The 22,369-nt window shown below is 42.2% G+C and overlaps 1 protein-coding gene across 2 annotated transcripts in view; it reads left to right on the top strand.

The window, feature by feature from the left end:
- The first annotated feature begins 613 nt into the window (after window positions 1–613).
- UBE3D (ubiquitin protein ligase E3D) overlaps window positions 614–22,369 on the top strand; it is a 78,844-nt gene continuing 57,088 nt past the window's right edge. For both annotated transcript variants that reach the window (XM_081313818.1, XM_081313817.1), the window contains exons 1-4: window positions 614–748; window positions 11,056–11,252; window positions 15,963–16,053; window positions 19,663–19,891. In XM_081313818.1, the coding sequence (XP_081169944.1) occupies window positions 687–748; window positions 11,056–11,252; window positions 15,963–16,053; window positions 19,663–19,891 (579 nt within the window). In that variant the 5' untranslated portion in view covers window positions 614–686. The remainder of the gene's footprint in view (window positions 749–11,055; window positions 11,253–15,962; window positions 16,054–19,662; window positions 19,892–22,369) is intronic.

Raw genomic sequence — 22,369 nt, 5'->3', positions numbered from 1 at the left:
GATGCAAGGCACTAATTCAGCACAGGATTGCAAGCTACTATAATTGTAGCGAGACTGACTTCTGAGTAAATGTAGATAGAATCGGAATACAAGATCTTCTGGACTCTGGAGGAAAAAAAAATCCATCTCCCGGCTTATTCTACCACGGAGTGATGCGACAGAAAGCAACAAAGACATCCACTAGTCCAGGGGTAGGCAACCTTGGCTCTTTTATGACTCGTGGACTTCAACTCCCAGAATTCCTGAGCCAGCCATGGCTGGCTCAGGAATTCTGGGAGTTGAAGTCCACGAGTCATAAAAGAGCCAAGGTTGCCTACCCCTGCACTAGTCATTTCAAGCGGACTAAACTACAGCGCGATTCCGACAGGAGATAAAAATGTTAACATGCAACCCTCTTTCGTAATTTAAGTAGTCGCGATCTCCTTGAAGATGATGTCACATTATGACCAAGGACTTCTTTGCAAAGATATTAAAAAAGGCAAGAGCTAAGGAGCTTTTTTGACCGAGCCCGCGATTTCTGTGGCAGAGGGCGCTGTGTGAGACAAGAGGCTTTCCTCTCTGCTAAAACGTTTCCGGGATTCAATTTTCCTGGTTTTCTCCGGCCCACGTGGGAGCGTACTTTGCACACTTTTGAACCTCGCAGCGGGTTGCTTTCTCTCGGCTTGGCTCTCTTTTGGAATCGGTGGATGGATGCTACTCTGTTCTTGGAGATAAGGGAGAAGATGAAGAGCGGATTGCTGATTATTCGGTACCTCACTTTGTTTGCTTTATCTTTGATTCACCCCACCCCACCCTGCTTCATTTCCCACTTTGAGACAGGCATTGCCCGGTTATGTTACGTTCCATCTTTTTTCCATGGAGGAAACGCTTGTTCTCTTACAAGCCGCTCTCTAGCTTCCCACTTTCCATCCAGGATAGTGGTGATTACTTTTTGCAAAAACTTCTACAAATATCACTTTCCTTATTATCATACCTTAGTAAATGTCTGTGTTACCAGACAATGAAGGCATTCTAGAGTACATGTAATATACATTGGAAGTCTAATCATGTCATGAAAGAAAATGTTATCCAAACATCTTCACGATGTAGGCAACTTATTTCTTTATAGTTTAATTTATGAAATAATAGTCTTGGATTCAAGCTTATTTGAAAAAAATGTATATCTTTTGACTTAAAAGATTTTCCTAAACTGCAGATGCAGGTCCTTTAAATAGTTTGAGAAGCCCAGAACTGAGTTGACTGTTCATTCAAGCATCCTATCATTACTTCCTTTGGTATACCTTCTGTCAGTTTACCATCCCCCCTCCTCTTTTAAAATGCCTTTGTGTAGATAAGCACAAACAGCTTATGCACGTAGCATACATCCACTGTGCTTCTTTCAGATTAAATAAAGCAGCTGAGTTCTCACAAACTGCAGAAATTATTGCCCTCTATTAAAGCATATTAATTACTTAGGCTTGTGTGGTGCTCTTTTATGTTTATTATTTTTATAATAAACTCAAGGCAGCATACATAATACATAATATTCTTTGCCCTCCTGTTTTCCCCACAACAATAGCCCTGTGAAGTGGATTGGGTTGAGAGAGAGAGAGAGAGAGAGAGAGTAACTGGCCCAAGGTCACTCGCTAATTTTTATGCTAAGGCGGAACTAGAACTCTCAGTCTCCTGGTTTCTAGCCTGGTAATTTAACCACTAGACCAGGGGTGTCAAACCTGCAACGTCACGTGACGTCTCGCGACATATCACAACTTTTTTTCCATTGCCGGCAATGGGGTGGGTGCAGTTTCGCCATGACGCATCCAGTCCGTGGGCTGGCAGTTTGACACCCCCGCGCTAAACTGAACTGGCTCTCTTATGCTTACCTAGCAGTACTGTAACTGAACTGAACTTCTTGAACTATTTGAATGGAAGTCACTGCATGTTAGCAAAATCAAGAATGGGTTTTGTACCTTGTGACCTGCATTATCTCAAGACTACTCGGTGTGAAAGATACACGCCACTGAAAGGAAAGGGTTTATGATCCCTAGATAAATGGAAGCTGTCATAGAATAGTGACCCTCTCAGCTGGATTCTTGAGGGAGCAGATGTAAAAGGGGGGGTGATGTTCACATGGGTTCTTCAAACATCAGTTAGAGGAATTGAGATGTTGTGGTGGAAGGATGTGTCAGTGAAGTTATGTGTCTTTATCCTTAAGTCTTTTCTAGCCTTCAAAGGCATTGATTTAAGTAACCATAGCATACACCTTTCTGCTGTGGGAGAGAATGGCTGAGAATACCTTAGAATGAAAGAAGTAAAACCAGACTGTTCACTGGAAGCGTGGCAAGAAGTCTGCATTTAGCAACTGCCTCGTTTAGCAACTATTTGCAGTTACGATAAAACAGTAATTTCTGAAAACTGAGTTCTTATCCTCAGCATATTTAATGGTAAGAAATACTTTCAAAGCTGAGGCTGATTATCTTCCAAAAGACTCTCTGATCTCATCAATTAAGGTCTGTATCCAAACCTGAAATTTGTTATTTTATTCAGCGTAGAGAAACTTAGTTGGTTCTTTAAAACTGAATCATAAATATTGTTCTTGTTTCTAAGCGTTGCACCACTTATAACCATATGCCTCCCGATTCTGCAGTATGTTACCAAAATATAAGAAATCCATTTCAGGAAAAATATTTTACTGGGAAGCAACTGTTAGGAGAGATCTTATATAATTCTCTAGAGGAACATAATCCTCTAGGACAGGGCTTTGCAATCTTTTCACCCATTATACCACTTTTAGGATATGCCAACATCCGAGTACCACCAGTCACCTAGCAAGGTGTCAAAAACTTGATGACCGAAAAAGAAAGGAAAAAAGTGTTGAAGTACAGGTAGTCCTCGACTTACAACAGTTCGCTTAGTGACTGTTCGATGTTACAATGGCACTGAAAAAAGTGCCCCCCAAGCCACAGCCGAGCAAGACACCTGACTGCCCACCCGGTGGTTCTCTTCCTCCTGTCCAAGGTTTTCATTGTTGTGAGCATTTCTGTTGAGGAATGACAGCTGCGGTGGGGTGGGGTGTTTGGTTTTTATTCCCCCCCCCCTCTGCTGGGTGGTTGCAGGAGGTTTTGGTCACTTCACATGACCCTGGGACACTGTGACCATCATAAATATGAATCAGTTGCCAAGCATCTGAATGTAAATCACAAGACCCTGGAGATGCTGCAACATTCCAGCTGATGGGCGCTTCTTCTGGGCTCAGAAATGCCAGGATCAGCACCGAGCTCCAGCTGGAGCCTAGTGCTGATCCTGGAGCTTCCGTTGAGCCCTGACAGCCCCGAAGAAGCGCTGATCCTGGTGTTTTCGCTGAGCCCTGACAGCCCTGCAGCTCCAGCCATCTCTCACTCAGGCTTGTGCGGTGCTTTCACCAGTTCAGCTCATTCCCCTCCCCTGCTACCACTTTTTTTAGGATGGTTGCATACCACCTGCCAGGTGCCAATGTACCACAGGTGGTACCCGTACCACTGGTTGAAAAGCCCTGATCTAGGAAGTTATATAATACTAAATCACCTGTGGGTTCCCAATAGAGTCAACTCTATGTTTTATACAGTATAAGGCACTGGTGTCAAACTCACTACATCATGTGACATGTCATGACATATCGTGCCTTTTTTTTTTGCATTGCATGATGCAACCAGCCCACTGGCCACTAGTTTGACAACCTGGTATAAGGGAAGAGTAAAGGCCTGGATAGCTATAGACTCCTCTGAGCTCATGCTGGTGGAATAGCAGAATTTTTTTCCCAGGTTTGTTTTGCTGGAATAACTCTTTGTAAACCACCTTTTAGATGTCATACAAAGAAACAAAATCCATTTTCCTAAAATAGAAGAAAAAGATCTCAGTTCTACATACTGTAACTATGTCACCTTCTTCCAATGCCATAGCTTTTAGTGGTTTGTTTTGTTTGGACACATGTCATCTGAAATTTGCATATCATATTGGTTGGGACTACCTCTTATTTCACATCTGTATTGGGCCCACCCGCCCCCTTCCCTAATCTAATAGACGGCTGTGGGACATACAAAACCTCCTTGCCAGAAGCCTCAATTATTTGCTTGAAAAAGGCTTTTAAAATTAGATAGGAAGGCATAAATTACATGTTTTCCTATGAACAAGCCTTTCTTCTGAGCAGACACAGATGCTTTTAAGATTCTCTCACATGATTATCTAAGGAATCCCACACTGTGCCAATAAGGGTAGGAGACTAAGATTTCAAAGGGTTTTCAATAAAATAGAGACACAGGTAAACAGTGTTTCCCAGTAGAAACATTTCCTTCCTAAGTAGCCTTGCTGTCTCATTTTATAAGTGGATTTGTTTTCTATTTTCAACATGATTGCCAAAATCTTTCTTCAAAAATGACATCTGGTGAGGTGAATTCTAGTCCACTTATGGCACAATAAATCTTTAAGCACTGAAGGTGCTGGTTGTGCTACAATATATTCAATTGGCTATTCTAGAGTTTGTCCTGGCAGCCTAGAGGTGTCCTACAGTCCAGTCAAGATAATGGTGGATCTTAATTGAAAATAGTATTTAGAATAGAATAGAGCTGGAAGGGACCTTGGAGATCTTCTAGTCCAGCCCCCAGCTCAAGCAGGGGAACCTACACTGTCTGAGTCAGGTGAACGTCTAGTCACTTCTTAAAAATCTCCAGTTATGGAGCGCCCACGATTTCTGGGGGTAAACTGTTCCACTGGTTGATTGTCCTCACTGTCAGGAAATTTCTCCTTAATTCCAGGTTGCATCTCTCTCGTTCATCAGTTTCCAACTATTGTTTCTCGTCCTTCCATTTGGTTCTTTGGTGGACAACCTGGCCCCTTCTGCCTTGTGGCAGCCCCTCAGATATTGGAACACTGCTATCATGTCTCCCCTGTTTCTTTTCTTTAGATTAGCCAAACCCAAGTCTCATAGCTGTTCTTCATATGTTTTATTCTCCAGGCCTTTGATCATCTTAGTTGTTCTCTGATTTTTTTTCCAAACTCTCAACATCTTTTTTGTGATATGGTGATCAAAATTGGCTGCAGTACTCCAGGTGTGGTCTTACTAGGGTTTTATAAAAGCGGTAATAATACTTTGCATGGTCTTGATTCTTTGCCTCTCTTTATACAACCCAGGACTGTATTAGCTTTTTTGGTTTCTGCTGCACACTGCTGGCTCATAGTCAAGTGATCATTCACTAGCACAAGCAATAGAACACAGCCAAACTAGAGTCTTGGACTTTAAAAGAGCTAATTTCAATAAACTTAGAGAGACCTTGGGAAGAATTCCATGGATGAGAATCCTAAAGGGGAAAACAACTCAAGAAGCTTGGGAAATTTTGAAAAGTGACATAATAAAGGCCCAGTCTAGCACAATACCAACAAAGAAGAAAAATAACAGCTCTCAAAAGAAACCAGCATGGCTGCATAAAGAACTCTCTGATAAACTGAAAGATAAAAAGGACAAGTATAAGAAGTGGAAAGAGGGGCACATAACTAAGGCAGAATATCAGCAAGCAGCCCGTGCCTGCAAAGATGAAGTGAGGGAAGCTAAGGCTCAAAATGAACTAAGGCTCGTGACCAAAGTCAAAAAATAACAAAAAAAGCTTCTTTCAACATATAAGAAACAAGAAAAAAGTTAAAGAAATGATTGGTCCATTAGTGGGGGAAAGTGGCAAGAAGGTGACAAGCAACAGGGAGAAAGCAAAACTATTTAACTCGTTTTTTGCATCTGTCTTTACACAAAGGGAAAAAACAGTCCAACCTACCAAAACCAGTGCCATAAAAAACAGAATAGAAACGCAAGTTAAGATAGGCAAGAAAATGGTAAGTGAGCACCTGTCCAGCCTAGACGAGTTCAAATCACCAGGACCAGATGGATTACACCCCAAGGTTCTCAAGGAACTGGCAGACGTGATCTCAGAACCACTGAACTATATTTTTCAAAGATCCTGGAGCACTGGGGAACTACCAGAGGACTGGAAGAGAGCTGATGTAGTTCCCATATTCAAAAAAGGGAAGAAAATAGATCCAGGAAACTACAGACCTATCAGCCTGACCTCAATACCTGGGAAGATTCTGGAAAAGATAATCAAACAACAAAGCAGCGAACACCTTGATGCAAACAAAGTTATCACTAAAAGCCAACATGGGTTTGTCAAAAACAGATCATGCCAGACAAATCTTATTGTATTCTTTGACCAAGTGACAAAACTAGTGGACCAGAGGAATGCTGTAGATATAATTTACTTGGACTTCAGTAAGGCATTTGATAAAGTAGATCACAACCTACTACTTGATAAGATAGAAAAATGTGGGTTAGATCAGTGTTTTTCAACCTTTTTTGGGCAAAGGCACACTTGTTTCATGAAAAAAATCACGAGGCACTCCACCATTAGAAAATGTTAAAAAATTTAACTCTGTGCCTATATTGACTATATATAAAGTAATTCTCTTGAATAGGAATCAAATAAACACAAAGAAAGTATTTTATAATTACTTATAATTTTTCCCACGGCACACCAGGCAACATCTCGCGGCACACTAGTGTGCCGCGGAACAGTGGTTGAAAAACACTGGGTTAGATAGCATCACCACCAGATGGATTTGTAGCTGGGTGACAGGCCGTACTCAGCGTGTGGTCCTCAGTGGAACTGCATCTACATGGAAGGAAGTTTGTAGTGGGGTGCCCCAGGGCTCTGTTCTGGGCCCAGTGCTCTTCAACATCTTCATCAACGATTTGGATGAGGGGATAGATGGGGAACTCATCAAATTTGCAGACGACACCAAGCTGGCAGGAATAGCCAATACTCCAGAAGATAGGCTTAAGTTACAGGAGGATCTGGACAGACTCGAACACTGGGTACTATCTAACAAAATAAAATTCAATTGTGAAAAAAGTAAGGTTCTATATTTAGGCAGGAAAAATCAAATGCACAGGTATAGTATTGGTACCTTGCTCGATAGTAGTAACTGTGAGAGAGATCTCGGAGTCCTAGTGGACAATCACTTAAATATGAGCCAGCAGTGTGCTGCAGCTGCCAAAAAAGCCAACACAGTGCTAGGCTGCATTAACAGGGATAGAATCAAGATCACGTGAAGTACTAATACCACTTTACAATGCCTTGGTAAGGCCACACCTGGAATACTGCATCCAGTTTTGGTCACTATGATGTAAAAAAGATGTTGAGACTCTAGAAAGAGTACAGAGAAGAGCAACAAAGATGATTGGGGGACTGGAGGCTAAAACGTATAGGGAATGGTTGCTGGAATTGGGTATGTGTAGTTTAATGAAGAGAAGGGTGAGGGGTGACATGATAGCAGTGTTCCAATATCTCAGGGGCTGCCACAAAGAAGAGGGAGTCAAGCTATTCTCCAGAGCACCTGAAAGTAGGACAAGAAGCAACGGATGGAAACTAATCAAGGAGAGAAGCAACCTAGAACTAAGGAGAAACTTCCTGACAGTTAAAAAAATTAACCAGTGGAACAACCTGCCTCCAGAAGTGGTGAATGCTCCAACACTGGAAGTTTTTAAGAAGAGACTGGCCAGCTATTAGTCTGAAATGGTATAGGGTTTCCTGCCTGAGCAGGGGGTTGGACTAGATGACCTCCAAGGTCCCTTCCAACTTCCAACTACTACTTCTTCTTCTTCTTCTTCTTCTTCTTCTTCTTCTTCTTATTATTATTATTATTATTATTATTATTATTATTATTATTATTATTATTATTATTACTCCATGTTGGAGTATGTTGGATTAAAAGTTGCTAATAGTACACTGCTTAATTGGGTTGATCCATTCACCGGCTGATACCATGCTGATTGCTATTACAATGTCCTCAGAGACTCTGGGACCCTTTTCTTGTTATTTGCTGTCCCTCCTGTTCCTCCCATTTCCATAATACCTACCTTCCCATAAGGTAAAGGTAAAGGTTCCCCCGCACATGTGTGCTAGTCGTTTCCGACTCTAGGGGCCGGTGCTCATCTCCGTTTCATAGCCGAAGAGCCAGCGCTTGTCCGAGGACATCTCCGTGGTCATGTGGCTGGCATGACTAGACGCCAAAGGCGCACGGAACGCTGTTACCTTCCCACCGTAGTGGTCCCTATTTTTCTACTTGCATTTTTACATGCTTTCGAACTGCTAGGTGGGCAGAAGCTGGGACGAGTAACAGGCGCTCACTCTGCTACGCGGCACTCGGGATTCGACCCGCCAAACTGCCGACCTTCCGATCGACAAGCTCAGCGTCCTAACCCACTGAGCCACCGCGTCCCTTTACCTTCCCATAGAAGTTATTAAAAATAACCTGGGAGGTTGACCAGCACTAGAGTACCACCATCTAGTCCATTATTTCCATGAACCTATGTGCCAAGCCATCGTGTCTGTACAATTGTCTATACACTGAATGGGAAAAAATGCACAGCTTGGATGATAATGTGATTTTGGAATTGAAGGTTTTGGGGGCACACTTGCAAGGGAAATTTACCATGAACATTTTTACCTTTTTATCTCAAGCATTGTATGCAAGCGGATCCCACTTCATGTGTTTTTGCTGTGTAAATATGTGATACATGTTTTTCTTAATAGTTTGGGGGTCAATTTTGCTTTTTGAAATGCATGTGTGTATTAATGTAAGGATTTATCTGTGTGTAGTGTGTTTCTCTAAACATCACCTGCTGTGAACTGAAAATTTGGTTTTGATCTTGAATTTTTTATTTGAGGCTGATATGTCTGTCTATCTGTCTATCTACATAAACACACATGAAACTTACTACAACTATTTTCCTAATTATGTTTTCTAAGAAGGCAACATTTTTACCTTACAAAATGCCCTCTGGGAGAAACTAGTATATCTTGTGATCAGCTATGCTTTCCACAATAGCCAGTTATGAATTGGTGTTCCTACTTGTACCTTTCATTTTTGTGTGTGTGTGAGAATATCTGTGACAGATTTGGGAATTACAAATTTGCCCATATGTCCCAAAAAGTTAATGTTATGCTTCTACCATCCAAGTCCTGCTGTAGGTCTTCAGTGACAGACCGGTGCAGTTTTCCCAGTCTCCAGAGGAATAAATACATTAAGAAAGAAATACAACAATCATGAAGTCCATGCCAGGAGGACAGTAAATGGTTTCTGGAGAGATGACTAGGTTGATTTGAAGTTAAGACCATGCTTTTGTGATGCTTTTTAGTCTTAACAGGTGTATATCGCATAAGCTTTGATGAATCAAAATAAACTTCAGCAAATGTATGAAATACCATCCTGAGAGAACAGTATTTTAAATAATTCAGTATCTTGCCTTTCTTTTCATAATTTCCCCTTTTTGAGGAAATTATGAAAAGAGAGGCAAGATACTGAATTATATAAAACGACCACTGCTGACACCATGCCGTTCCTGTCACAAACACCTAATTACCATAAGTAATGTTTCCGGAAGACTAGATCAGTTAGATGAGAGAGTGTTCTCTCCTTTACTGAATTCTACACTGACTATTTTATTTTGTGCTGAAATCCGTTTCTGTAACTTCTTTTTACAAGGACTGCTGCCTTGAAATCTCATACAGCATGACGCAGGGAATTAAAATGTTCCCCTTTTAGATTTAGGATGTTGCTATTTCCAAAGCAACAGCATCTGAACGATCTTGCAACTTTCAGCAGAACGGCAAAATCAGTGCTACGCTACAGATCTGGGGCACACATGGAACACCCCACAGACAAGAGTAGGTGTTTTCAAGATGACACTCTTCTGCTTCCCGCCCCCCAATCCCCAAATTCACAATTACATGCATTTTTTTTCCTTCAAAAGCCAACTGGACTGTTTTTTTTTCCTTGAGGAAGAAAAAGAAAATGTTTTGCTTCTCATCCAAGAAGCTTCATCAGTTCTGACAGACAGTTCTAACAATTCTAACATAATCCTATAGACCAGAGCTTTGATTCTCTCTGGTATTGATTGGCAGCTTCATTCCGCTTACAGACCCCAATCATCGTGGGGTCTGACGCGTGGAGAAAGCTAATGGCCTTCTTAAACGTCATCTTGCTAAGCTAGCTCAGGAGAGGTTTTTCCATGGACCGGAGGGGGTGTGGTTTTGTGTGCTGCCTGCATCCTGTGGATGGAGCTTTGCTTGTTTGTGTGGCCCGGTTTCTGGCATGCCAGGGCCCGGTACCTGTCCATGGACTGAGGGTTGAGGACCCCTGCTATGGACTAGAGAGAGTACCACTGGTTTCAAAGAAGGGTAAAAGAATCCATCTATGTTAGAATTGAGCAGCCCTCTCAACAGGGGGAGGAATAAGATATCATCTATCTCCTATCTACAATGCAGCTCTTTCAGCAGTTTCAAGAAGATTCCACAAACAATTGCACTCCGATTCAGGTGACCCTGAGGACACAGGTAAACCCTCAAGTGGCCTGAAAAGGTCTCAGAGAAAGTACTAGTGACCAGATGACTGCAAAGAAGTACAATCCTTCCACATACCACACCCCTACCATCTTGTCAGAACCCATCCTTCCATCCCCTCACCACCCAGTCTCAGTTGTCAGTACCTATCCTTTCATTTCCACCACCCCTACCCCACCCCACCCCCACCATCACAACTGATGAAGTTTCTTGGATGAGAAACGAAACGTTTGTTCTTTTTCAGGGGAAAAAAACAGTGCAGATGCTTTTTGAAGACAAAAAAAAGCACATTTCAAACAACTGTGACCTGCATGACTGAGAATCTCCACAAACAATCATGGGCAGTTCCTCATCTTGGCAGTTCCCCATCCTAGTGCAACCTGGGATGACATCTTTCACAATCTTTTGTACATCTCTCAGTCCTAATCAAGGATACAGGAGACTTCTTTATCAGCTGGCTTTCCATTCCTGCAAAATGCTGGATTTAATTATTCTGTATGTTTATTTGCTTGCACTGCATCCATTTTATGAAGTGAGGTACAGAAATGCCTTAAATAATTTCAAATATCTCCTTTTGAGACTTTCCTGGCCATGTGGATTTTTATTGCAACTATTTGCTAATGGGATATCATTGTTCTTGCTTAAATCCCTGTAGTGAATTAAATCCAGAAAGCTGGCCTCTGGATATTACTCTGATGCCTTCTTTAATAGAGCTAAAAAGTGATAAAGCTTGCAGAGCTTTCGGACTTCCACCAGAGGTCAGGATTGTGCCTTCTTCCTGTCGAGGACTGCAATATCTGCCTGGGGAAGGCTTACATATGAGGCTGCTTGTTCAAGCAGATTTCAGTACAAGTAAGAGTGAATTTTCATTTTTTTTTCCATTTTTTTCTTTTCTGCTGATGATCTCTGCTTGAAAGTTCACTTGTAAAATAAAATTATCAAAATTAGATGGATTAAAAGTATTCAAGGAAAGCTGCATTTATCTATAAAATATTGGACTAGGAAAAAAACCACCCTAATGTTTCTTTTCTCTCATTTATTTCCAAAGTTTCATTGATCTGACTTGGATTTTATTGGATTTATTCCTTGTTCTGTAGCTCATGAAAATAAATATGAATTGTCATGCTTCATAGGAAAACACATCAACATATTTTAATAGGCAAAATATTAAGTCTATTAACTCATGCGCTCGTGACCTCCCGATTGGACTACTGTAACGCTCTCTACATGGGGCTGCCCTTGGGGACCACCCAGAGGCTTCAGCTGCTGCAGAATGCAGCCGTGCGGGTTATGATGGGGGTTTCCCGATACTCCCATGTAACACCTCTGCTCCGTGAGCTGCATTGGCTTCCGGTTGCCCTCCGGGTGAGATTCAAGGTGCTGGTGATAACCTATAAATCCCTAAATGGCTTAGGTCCGGGATATCTGAGGGAACACCTGCTGCCGGCATCAAGCTCCCTTCGTCCTGTGTGCTCCCACAGGGAGGGCCTTCTCAGGGTACCGCCGGTAAGAGATTGCCGGCGGACAATACCCAGGGGGAGGGCCTTCTCTGTGGGTGCGCCGGCCCTTTGGAATCAGCTGCCTGTAGAGCTTAGGACTGCCCCTGACCTTCGCTCATTCCGCCGGGACCTGAAGACCTGGCTCTTTGAGCTCTCGTGCCTGGACTGAGAATATTAATTGGGATTTTAATTGTATTTTAACTAGGATTTTATTTCAAGGTCAATATAATCTTTTTAATTGATTTTAAGTTTTGTAATTTGTTGTATTGTTTTTAAAAACCTTGTGAACCGCCCTGAGTCCTACGGGAGAAGGGCGGTATATAAATCGAATAAATACATAAATAAATTGAAACAGCTTTCCTGGCTGAGATGTTGAGATTTAAGAAATCGTTCTGTTCGCTTGTATCAGAAAGTGATATTTTTTATTCTGCTGCTAATGCTACAAGTTCTGCACTTTATTTTTCTCTTTAGGAATCTTAGCTCCACCTACGCTTACTAAGAGCTAAACTTTTTGATTCTGTGCAGGTTATTTATCAGTAGATGTATATAATCACCCCATAATTCACAGGAAACATTGCCTGTAAAGAGGAGAGTTTCTGCTGTCATGTTATTCATAGATTGGATGTAGCATTGCTTGACTGGATCTGTGCTTATTTTAGCAGATCTTTGAGATACCAGATTATTTCTTTAAAGACTTTAAAGCACCTTTCGGGAGCAACAAATTATTTAATCATATATTCACAGAATATGTTTTTATAAAGTTAATATTAATGAAGCCTTTAATTTTTAAATTAATGTTAATAAATTTTTATAATGGTTTTACTCTTCAAAAACATCCAATTCCAACTTTATTTAAAGCATATTTACAAAGACCAGACAAATGTAGTGAAGATACTGTAATCCTTGAGAATTAGAAAGATCCCTGACTAGCAGTCATCCAGTCACTGGAGGCTTATCCTTTGAAGCAACCTTTCCCAACATGTGGACTTCATCTGCAGAATTCTCCAGTTAGCACAGTTAATTATAAGATGAGAAGGCCAGCAATCCAGTCATCACGAAGGCTGGGAAAAATGCCCCAGAAAGTCTTTGGTTCAAATCTTATTTCAGCTATGATCTTACTGTGTGACCTTCAAGCTCAGGGCTTTTCAACCTTTTCATCCATTGTACCACTTTTAGGACAAGGCAATGTCCGAGTACCACCAGTCGCCCAGCAAGGTGTCAAAAACTTGACCCCCCAAATAGGGGAAAAAATGATAAAGTACAGGTAGTCCTCAACTTACAACAATTCACTTAGTGACTGTTCAAAGTTATGACGGCACTGGAAAAAGTAACTTATGACCATTTTTCACACTTATGACCGTTGCAGCATCCCCAGGGTCATGTGATTTACATTCGGATGCTTGGCAGTCGATTCATATTTATGATGGTCACATTGTTCCAGGGTCATGTGATCGCCTTTTGCAACCTTCTGACAAGCAAAGTTAGTGGGGAAACCAGATTCACTTAACAATCATCTTACTAATTTAATTTCTCTCCCCCTCCCTCTTTCTTTCTCTCTCCTCTCTATTTCTCTCTCTCTCCCTTTCTTTCCCTCTCCCTTTCTCTCCCTCTCTATTTTTCTCTTTCCCTCTCTCTATTTCTCCCTTTCTCTCTCCCTCTATTTCCCTCCCTTTCTCCTTCTCTCTCTCTCCCTTTCTCTCCCTCTCTCTATTTTTCCCTCTATTTCCCTCTATTTCCCTCCCTTTCTCCTTCTCTCTCTCTCTCCCTCTTTCTCTCCCTCTTTATTTTTCTCTCTCCTTCTTTTTCTCCCTCTTTATTTCTCTCTCTCCCTCTTTTTCTCCCTCCCTATTTCTTTCTCCTTTTCTCTCCCCCTCTTTCTCTATTTCTTTCTCTCCCTCTTTCTCTCCCTCTTTCTCTTTCTCCCTCTCTTTTTCTCCCTCCCTATTTCTTTCTCCTTCTCTCTCTCCCTCTCTTTCTCTCTTTCCCTCTCCCTCTCTCTATTTCTCTCTTTCTCTCCCTCTCTCTATTTCTCTCTCTCCCTCCCTCTCCGATTGTCCCTTCCTTCTTTCCTTCCTTCCTTTCTTCCTTTCTTCCCTCTTTGTCCTTTCCTCCTTCCCTCCCTCCCATTGTCATTTCTTTCCTTCCTTCCTTCCAAATCCATTTTTACCAAGAAACTTGACGCCCACTTAACTCTTTATGAATCACCAGAGGAAAGATGGGGAAGATCTATCAATGATACCTGGAGGTTGCTAGCTCATTTAATAAGCTTTATTCCAGCAACAGAAACACCTCGTATTCACTCAGAGTCTGGTGACCCCCAGGGGGAGAGCATTCTCTGTGGGCGCGCCAGACCTTTGGAACCGCTTACCGGTTGAGCTCCGGATGGCCCCCGATCTTCGCTCCTTCCAGCGCGATCTCAAAACATTCTTTTTCGAACAAGCTGGCCTGGTCTGACGGGATGGGGTTGGGTTTTTTAAAACTAGTTTTAACTTTAATATGTATTGATTTTATGGGCATGATGTTTAATGGCTTTTTAATTTTTGTATTCGATTTTTATTGTGTATTGCCCTGTTCACCGCCCTGAGTCCTTCGGGAGAAGGGCGGTATAGAAATCAAATTATTAAATTAAATTAAATTAAATTAAATTAAATTAAATTAAATTAAATTAAATTAAATTAAATTAAATTAAATTAAATTAAATTAAATTAAATTAAATTAAATTAAATCCATGCACGCCAACAATGCTGCTGTGGACCGTGGAGGAATGGAAGACGCACCAAAGTGCCCTTCGCCCTGCTCGCCTTCTGCAGACGCGGCTGGAGTCCCGGGTGGGGGGAGATCCGGCACTCAGGGAAGCACATGCTAGCAACTCACAACCAGCTGCTCTTTGCCAGGGCGGCCCCCGCAGCGGAGCACAGCGCAGGGCACCAGCATGCCCCACTGCCACAGAAGCGGCCCGCCGGAGCAGCCCCAACTCCTTCACCCCCGACAGGCCCTCGTCCTGGAGCCTCCCGCTGCTGGAAACCTGCGGCGGCGGCATAGCAGGGCTTGCGAAAAGCGGGGCGGGTGGTTGCTCCCGGCAAATAGGGCAAGGCTGCTCCTGCTTGAAATCCAGGGTTTGGCGGCCAGCGACGCACTCGCACAGGGCTCTCCCGGGGCAGGCGGGCCAAATGGGGACTGGCCTCTCCCTCTCCGCGCTAGAGCAGCACCCGCGGAGGCAGCCCTGCGGCCCAGCTTTCTCTTACAGAAAGCAAGCTGAAACAGACCGAGGGAGATTGCCAGGAACGCGAATCAGCCGATCTCGCGCTGCTGCAATCTCCCTCGCTCGGTTTCAGCTTGCCTTGCTGCAAGCTGAAACCGAGCGAGGATGAATCCTCGGGGAGGGTGCACGCCGTCTGGCGGCTTTGCTTTCCCCTTTGCATTGCACTTCGGGAAGAGGAGAGGGGGAATCTCTCGAGCCCTGGGAGGGAGGCAATGTGAGGGCCGTGAGGGGTATCGCAAGCTCGCGGGGGGGAGAGGAAAAGAGGATGGATGCGAGTGGACGCAAACACCTACCTGCCGAGGGAGTGGATGGCTCTGTCCCCTTCAGGTTCGCGCTTGTTTCTGGGGGAAGGACAACATGGTTGCTGCACAATGAGTCCCAGGATAAGGCGGGGCCTCACTCTGCGCCTGTGTTCTGTGGCCTGGTAGGTTCCTGCAGCAGCATGTTTTCCGGCAGCAAGTAAGCTAGGAAGGAGCAGGGGGGAGGTGGGGGGAGGTGGGGGCAAGAGGAAGGCGACGCCACGTACCACCAGCCACATGCTCGCGTACCACCAGTGGTACGCGTACCACCGGTTGAAAAGCCCTGTTCAAGCTGTTGGGTTAAAACTCATTGTGTGGAATGTGGTGTGATAATACAAGACTCCCTTTCAGGAATGTTTCCTCATTACTGAGATGATACGGCGAACAAAACATATGGTATAAAAAATATTGTTGTTGTGAATCCAGTGCTACACTAAATTCTTGGTGTGAATATGAATATGTAGTTTTACTGTTGTTAGTTAAGTTCTTCAATATCTTTCAGAATTGACACCAGCTGTTGGAAATGGCCTAAAATCCAAAAAGAGTTGTACCTTTTTCTGCCAATGTTGCGGGGAGAGTGTAATTAATAATAGGTAAGTACTGCACTCTTGAGATTTTCCTATTGATGAATGTATTTGCGAATCAGCCATACTAGAAGAAATGTACCGTAGCAGCTGGTGAACTTTGAACTCAGATAACCTGGAAGTGAAGTCTGGGTGAGAAAGATAAGGAATTTGGTATCCTTTCAAAAGGTTAAAAAAAAAACTCTGTTGCCTGTGTACAATAGTTCTTGTACACTATGAACGGTGTTTTTGTTTCCCCTGTTCTTTTTACTTTTATTATCACCATCAATATTTTTAGATGTCTTGCAATGCTCTCTGTCTTCAGACCTTTTCAACTGAAAGGCAGAAGATGAAGATTTCCAGCAACATGAAAAACATGGTTCATTTTTAAGCTGGATTTTGTTTAAAATCAGTGGCTGAAAAAATGGTAGCCATGTTAAAATGTGAATGTTGTTCATAGTTAATTGGAAAAAAAATATTTTATTGGGCTGTACCAAACATACTAAGAGATTCAGTTAGCATGCTTGTGTGGTTCACTGTATGCTTCTGTAGGAGATTTGGCTTTTCATCCCAAAGAGGGACTTTTTCTCTCTCTCCTTTTAGTCTTTCTTTCCAAGGAGCAAGCCAAGAAGATTCCGCCCCCCAACTGAAGCTGCAGAGTCTTTGCTACATTATACTAGTGCAGACATGTCAAACACAAGGCCCGGGGGCCGGATGCGGCCCGCAAAGTGGTTTCATGCGGCCCGCAAAGCCATCCTGGAAACAGTGAGGGAACGGCCCCCACTGCCTTGGCCCTGGCCCAGAGACCCTCCTTCTTTCAGAGACCCTCAGATCTGTCCCATTCCTGCCCAGGCCCACATAGGCACCCTTGATGTGAACGATGTAGAGCTGGCCATGCCCACCCAGTAGGCCATATGCACTCTAGCCACACCCACCCAGTAGGCCACGCCCACCCTGGCCATAACCAACCGGCCCCCTGAGGGCAACCGCAATGCTGATGCGGCCCTCAATGAAATTGAGTTTGACACCCCTGTACTAGTGAATCAGAGACTGCCTGTTTTTCTACTGCATAGGTTACAAAACCATGACTGTTGAGAACTGGAGAGGTTGTGTCACCTGACTATTGAGCCATGCTTATTCTTTTCACAGATTGTTTTTCTGCATGAGATATAGGCATAATACTTTTCATGGTACTGCCCTTGCCATTCACAAGATTGGAACTGGGTGGCATGCCCTTTAAATTAATTTTCCTCAGCTCACTCTTTTGGCCTTGACCCTTCCTTAATCCCAAATATCACTGCACATTTGCTTTATAGGAACACTGAAAAATAAATTGCAAGGGCTGTCTATTTAAACTACCTTTTTGTGCATTACATCTGGTGTATCAAGTTTTGAGCTGGTGGTGGTGGTGGTGGTGGGGGAAACCCCAGCATTGTTTGCTATCAAAATGTATTGCTTTAACACAACCCTAAATGATATGCTATTCTGTGTTTTTCTATTGTAGAAACCAATTTGTTTGCTTGGGCAAAATAAAAATATGTAGAACTGAGTATCGTTTAATCAAAAGTCACTGGAATTAGTTGAGCTGTCTAATTGTGAAAGAGAGATGTATGTTATCTTGGTTGGGTTTATATATGGCACAACAGAGAAGATGCCAGTTGGCTATAAAGGGAGCAGTTTGCCCCAGATGTTCTTGTATGGACTTCTGCCAAACAACTATCAATGAAATGCATTCTTGTCAACTAAGTGTGAAATTTGAGATGGTACTGCAAGTAATTCTGTGTCCAAGTTACACTGTTTGGCCGTCTGAAAGTAAATCTTAAACCATCATAAGACTCACAGACAGCGATTCAAATGTACAGCTGTTTACGTATGTTGATTGCAAGAACTGGGAAAGCTGCTAATGCAAAATTCCAGCAAGCATTAAGTGTAAGAGATAGAAGACATATTTATAGTAGAAACAATAAACCCCTTTCACTCACCCATGTGGAGCAAAGGCAGAGACATTAGTTGCTACCTGTCCATTTTCTCTGTGATAATCTAGTTTCAGGCTGTTTGTCCCATTTCCCCACTCCCCCCCCCCTTTAACACAAGTAGCCCTTGCATGTTGTCCATATTTCTTCTGTAAGACTAAATCATCAGTGTGGCTCCCTTTAATAATTCTCTTTAGGGTACAATTGAAGCTTTTATATGGATGTAGACATCTTTTCATTGCTTTGCTTCTGAACTGATCAGCTCTGCTTTTAAGAGTTCATCCTTGAGGCAAATACGTATGGGAAGAGGGAAACATTTATCATCTATTATAGCATTGTTGGAAGTGATACAAGAGGATGTCTGTGGAGATTCTCAGTCATCCAAGTCATGGTTTAACCAAAGGTGGTTTTTTCAAAAGGCAACCGGACTTTCTTTGCTTTTCCTTGAAAACGTTTTCGCTTCTCATTCAAGAAGCTTCTTCAGTTCTGACTGAATGGTGGAGAATGGAAGGATTTATATTCCTTGCAGTCATCTGGTTGTTAGCACTCTTTCTGAGAGTCATTGAGGCCACTTGGAGATTTATCTGCCCTCAGGGTCACCTGAGTAGTGCAGATATGGTGTGGAATTTTCTTGGAACTGCTGAAAGGACTGTATTGCAAACAGGAGATAGTTGGGGTCATATCCCTCACCCTCTTTTGAGAGAGGGCTGTTCAATCTTAACATAGATGAGAAGCGAAACACCTTTAAAGAAAAACAAAGAAAGTCCAGTTGCCTTTTGAAAAAGCACCTTTGGGATACAAGAGGATGGGCATGGCCCTACTCTGCCTATTTTTGAGTCAGATTGATCTAAGTCTGTATAATATTAGTTAAAAACTGGCACTGGTGGAGTATGTAATATGATGGTGTATGTAATATGGCTTAATGTCCGAATAATAGAGGAAAATGGATTGATCACTGGGATTATTAGTGAAGACCAGTTTCCCCCCCTCGCCTCAACTAGCCACAGTCACATCTGTATTCATTCAGTACAGTGAATGAATGCATATATACCTATCTGCATGAATATTTTAGTTGGCATCTCCAAAAGAAAAAAAAGCAAGGCTACCTAGTACTTGCTACTTTAAGAATCTGTTTTAAATTTCTGCAAATCAGGAGACTTTGAACCATGTCTGCTCCCCTGATCCAGCCCATCTAAGGGTAGTTTGTTTTTTGTGAAGTACATTCAGTCGGAAGCTGCTTTCTGTTCTGTCACTGAATCACACCATTCAATTCTATTAATAGCCCTAGACCAGGGGTAGGCAACCTTGGCTCTTTTATGGCTTGTGGACTTCAACTCCCAGAATTCCTGAGCCAGCATGGCTGGCTCAGGAATTCTGGGAGTTGAAGTCCACGAGCCATAAAAGAGCCAAGGTTGCCTACCCCTGCCCTAGACCAATTTTTCCCACGTGCTCCAGGTACCATTATGCTAAGATACACAAACATAGTTTCTCCCCTGCAAAGTTATAATTTGCCCCTTAATCTCCATTTTTATGTAGGGTTCTCAGCATCAGAAACAAGTAGAAAATCTGGTCCCTTTTTTTTACTCATACAATTATCCTGCAGTCTGTACACCCTTGATTGTTGTTGTCTCTGTTATGGTAACCAACTCATTCTCTTCTTGCTTAGGACATTTCTCCGGGTTCTTTCACTTCCTTTTGAGAACTGGAGTGATTTGGTTGATGAATGGTGTTGCCATCCTAATCCTTTCAACGACAGCCTGCTTCATCCCCAAAACGATGACTGTTTTCTTGGGCCTAATTATCTCCTGATTAATTCAGGAACTGAGTTATCTGGAACAGAATCTGGAAGGCTTCATTCAGAGGATGAGTGGACTACAAGTAGTGAGTCTCTCTCGGTAAATATCTACAAAAAATAAGACAAAAGACTGCATTCCTTTGAGTTGCACAATTCAGTCACTGCTATTTCCATTAAGTCAGGCACTAGAAACACTGTGAGTTCACCACACTCTGGCCATTATGGGACTTGTAGTCCAACAGCATTTGGAGGGTCACAAAGTCCCAGTTCCTGGATTTGAACTTTTGTATAACAGTTTTTGGTGTGTATGCAAAAGATTTTGGAGAGATCATAATAGCCAACACAATAGATTTATTAGTATAGTTGTTTATTAGTATAGTACTTGAGTTTGCTTATTGTGGTAAGCCAAAGCCTAACAAATCATTTTGTAATGTGGTGCAATATGCAGACTCAGCCAGTGTAAGGTTAAATGACATGTGCGTATGTTACTACATGATATTCGTGTGTGTGTGTGTGTGTGTGTGTAACTATAAACTGTCACAACATGAAAAGTATGTATGGCTTCTATAAAGAGTTGTGAACTGCAGGCAAATTAACCAGAACATTATAAAAGCAAAGGGATCTATGAATTATTTTACACTCCTCTGGTTCTGGAAAAATCCAATGATGATCTCTTCTGGGGAGCATTTAGTGGAATTTATTGGCCACTCTTGGCATCTTTTGTGACAAGGGTGGAAATTACACATCCCTCCAATGCTAAAATATTTTGAAAGCAGGATCAGCAGTCTGTTACTATGTGGGGACCAGGTGAGTCTCATTAAAGACTTTGGAAACCTGGTTATTCAATCCAAATTTTTCATAGCCATTTGTACAATCCATCGCTGCATATAAAATGGCTCTCCACATTTGGAGTCTTGAGTGATCTGAATGCAGTTCTTCCACTTTATCTAGATGGCTTAAGTAGCTTTTTTTCTCTGGAGCTTTTAATGCTTTTGAAGATTAGTCACTTTTTTACAGCACAGCTTTCTGTCCTTCTGGAAATCTTCCCCTGAAATTGAGCTACACCTTTGTGGACTTAGAAGTCCTTAAGTACTTTGGGTTAGACAAATAAATTGTTCCTTGAAGCATGGGCAAATAATACTGAATTTTTAAAGATTGGAGTATGATTTCTGATCACAATTTGCTTGGACGAATCAGGAGCTACTGTTTAAACTTATTTAAATAGGATGCAGAAGAATGTATTACTCTTAAGTTCATTATTACTCTTAATAATGGTCTTATTGATGGGAAAATGCTGTGGTGTTCCTATTGCCACCCAAGTCTGTTTGGAACAGGTGAGAAAGTCAGTGGCTCGTGTATAATTGCATCGCTAGATTTATAGGGAGCCTTATTCATTTTTAACAAGCTCTTACTGATTTAAATGTCAGTTTGAACAAAGGAAGTGCATGTTATTTATTTATTTACTATTAATGTAAAAGAAAAAAGTGCCACCAAAACTACACAGTCATTGCATCTGTTTGTCAGCTCTTATTCAAAGAATATCAGATGTTTCATTATATAATTAATTTAATATGAACGAAGGCCAATATACATGCCCCAGGATAATGTTGCAGGACCCAATCTGGATTGGTCACTGGGACCAGAGCTTTGGGACTCGTGCTGGGGGCCATCTTAGGGGACTTCGCTCTAGCATACACTCTGCTCTAGCATACACTCTTCTCTCTGCTAGAGAGAAGTTCCCTGAGGATGGGGTCCAGCATGAGTCCAGAAGCTCAGAATATTAAACCTGTGGTCCCAGTGACCGACCCAGATTGGATCCTAAATATATACGATTTAAATTTTCATTTAGGTCAGTGCTATATTGGTACTATATTTTTAATTTGGCTGGTTGTAAACGAGAACTGAGAGTTCCCAGTTATCTGGAAACAAGCCCCCCCCCCAAGAACAATAAAAATCAATAACATTCCATAAAATCATGAACAGAATCCAAACCCTTGTATCTATAATTGAAAGAGCTAAAAGCCTGTAATATCCTTCCCTTGCTTCTTCCCTATACACGAACAAATTATTATTTGAGGGCTATTGTTTTTCATAAATCTTGGAGAATGCTGAAGTGTATTTTCATCACTTGACAATTGTAACATCAGGCAATAACTTGATCTGTGAAACAGCCATCACAGAGAGAGGCCAGCCCTCCAGATCACTTGAAACAGGACTCCTTAATGGAGCGTTTCACCCACTTTGTTAAGTCTCAGCAGGTGATAAGTCATTGAATAATGAACCCTGAAGCGGTGCTCTTGCTTGTGTGCCAACCTGTGTGCCACTGAACACCATCCAATTTCCTGTGCTTCAGACAACTTTTGTCCAAATCATCACACAACAATTTTAAATGCTCCAAGGTCTCAAACTGTTCTAACCGCTTATCTCTAGAGGAAAATGTTTTCTTCCAGACAATATCAAGGACATTTTCAGATAGAAATGTGTGTGTGTGTGGGGGGGGGAAATAGTGTGCAGCTAGCCAACAGCTGAAAGTTGTCACACAAGATACATTGATTTAATTTGTGTGGCAAAAACATAC

This window comes from Vipera berus, assembly GCF_964194415.1.
Source record: "Vipera berus genome assembly, chromosome: 1".
NCBI lineage: Eukaryota > Metazoa > Chordata > Lepidosauria > Squamata > Viperidae > Vipera > Vipera berus.
Note: the sequence above shows the minus strand (reverse complement) of the source record. Positions and strands in the feature narration are given on the sequence as shown.